Source organism: Scyliorhinus torazame, chromosome 19, assembly GCF_047496885.1.
Source record: "Scyliorhinus torazame isolate Kashiwa2021f chromosome 19, sScyTor2.1, whole genome shotgun sequence".
NCBI classification, from domain to species: Eukaryota; Metazoa; Chordata; class Chondrichthyes; order Carcharhiniformes; family Scyliorhinidae; genus Scyliorhinus; species Scyliorhinus torazame.
Window position 1 is genome coordinate 28573291 of NC_092725.1, and position 1721 is coordinate 28575011.

The 1721-nt window shown below is 56.8% G+C and overlaps 1 protein-coding gene across 4 annotated transcripts in view; it reads right to left on the reverse strand.

Annotated features, from left to right (window-relative positions):
• Positions 1 to 1189, reverse strand: part of LOC140396073 (apoptosis-associated speck-like protein containing a CARD) — a 61182-nt gene extending 59993 nt beyond the window's left edge. For 2 of the 4 annotated variants that reach the window (XM_072484176.1, XM_072484173.1), the window contains exon 1: positions 628 to 1189. In XM_072484176.1, coding sequence (XP_072340277.1) covers positions 628 to 904 — 277 coding nt within the window. In that variant the 5' untranslated portion in view covers positions 905 to 1189. The remainder of the gene's footprint in view (positions 1 to 627) is intronic. The other 2 variants (XM_072484174.1, XM_072484175.1) reach the window with 1 other exon arrangement.
• Positions 1190 to 1721: the final 532 nt, after the last annotated feature.

Below are 1721 nucleotides of genomic sequence, written 5' to 3' on the forward strand. Positions count from 1 at the left end.
CACACACACACTCTCAATAACACAGCCTCTCACTCACTCTCACACCCAAACTCTCACACACTCACATACACATTCACACACACTCTCAATCACACACCCTCTCACTCACTCTCACACACACTCACACACACACACTCTCACACACATTCACACACACACTCACTCACATACACACTCACACTCACTCTCACACACACACCCTCTCTCACACTCACACACACAGCCACTCACACACACACACAAACGCTCTCTCTCACACACATACACACACAAACCCTCTCACACACACTCTCTTGCGCACGGACTCACACTTGTGTGAATAAGTGATGTTGTGAACGAATGTGAAGCTCTCCTGCTGCCCCCAGTGGGTTGATGTCCAATTTCCCTCCAGAACAGGTCTCAGTTTCACTTGGGCAGAACAGCCCTCCCCGCCCCCCATTCAGAAACATTAACCCCCAGGGCCTCCCACTGGTGTGTGGGAGGGACGGGGGATGGGTAGCTTTGTGCTCCTTGACACAGGGGAGGGTAACGTTCCCCGTGTATGTGTGGTGTCGGAGCTCTGTTCACAACACTAAGCTGCGTCTCCCCCTCTGTGGACCCCCGCCCTCACGCACACAGACCACACACCGGAACTCAGCTCCTGCTCCAGGCTGTCGGCTGTGTCGTGCTGGTTGATGTCCCTCAGGACCGCCGCAGCCATCTCTCCCGCGTACACCTCCCGGTAAAAATCCACCATCAGCTTGGCGGCATCCAGCCTGCTGGCTTCCTCCAGCTTTCCCCACGGAATTTTCCGGAAACCCGGCTTGGTCGTCACCTCCCGCAGGCTAGCCTTGAAGCGACTGAAGTCCTCCTGTCCCAGCTCGTCCAGCGCGTTCAAGATGCACTGCCTGACTGTGAGGGTCATCTTCCAATCGCCCTACCTCCCGATCTCAGACTCCTGCAAACACACACTCCCGTCAGCAGACTCGGAGAGGCACAGATCAGGGTGGGGAGAGAGAGAGAGAGAGAGAGGCCGCCTCTACATTTCCGAAACTTCCTGTTTCTGGTGCAGTAAGAAGTCCTACAGCACCAGGTTAAAGTGCAACAGCTTTATTTCAAATCACTAGCTTTCAGACCACCGCTCCTTCCTCAGGTGATTTTATGAGGACTGAGGCACAGCATGAACTGACCCTTCCCCCGCCTCCCTTTCACTGCTCCCCACCCTCCCCACACCTCTCCACCCTTGGACCCGCTGCCCCAGTGCGCGAGATACACAGCCTGTAGCAAAGGGAGGATTGGCAACGACCAGCCAATCGGCACAGTGAACGATAACGGAAACGGTATTCGCACGCAGCCGTTCACTATTTTACCGCCACCGCCTCTCGGGCCTACTCTGGCTGCAGAAGCCTGCCCTCTGCGCCAAGACCGCCTGCGCTCCATCCGCCCCCATTGGCCGACCTTCGCGGGTGGTTTGCAACCCCTTCCAGGGGCCCAGCCCCCCCCCCCCCCCTTTCAGTCCCTTGTTATTCGAGGGGGAGGGAGGTAGGGGGGCCAGTTTAGCTCGGGGGGAGGGGGGGGGCTGGTTTTGCTCGGAGGGGGGAGGGTGATACACCATCAATAATAGCCAACGAGTGATGAACATAACTGAGGCTTTAATACACTAAACAGCAAGCCTCCAGCCTCTGAACCCAAACAGGTCCAATCAGAGAGTAGTAAGGGCGTGGTTTAGCTCGGGGGGGGGT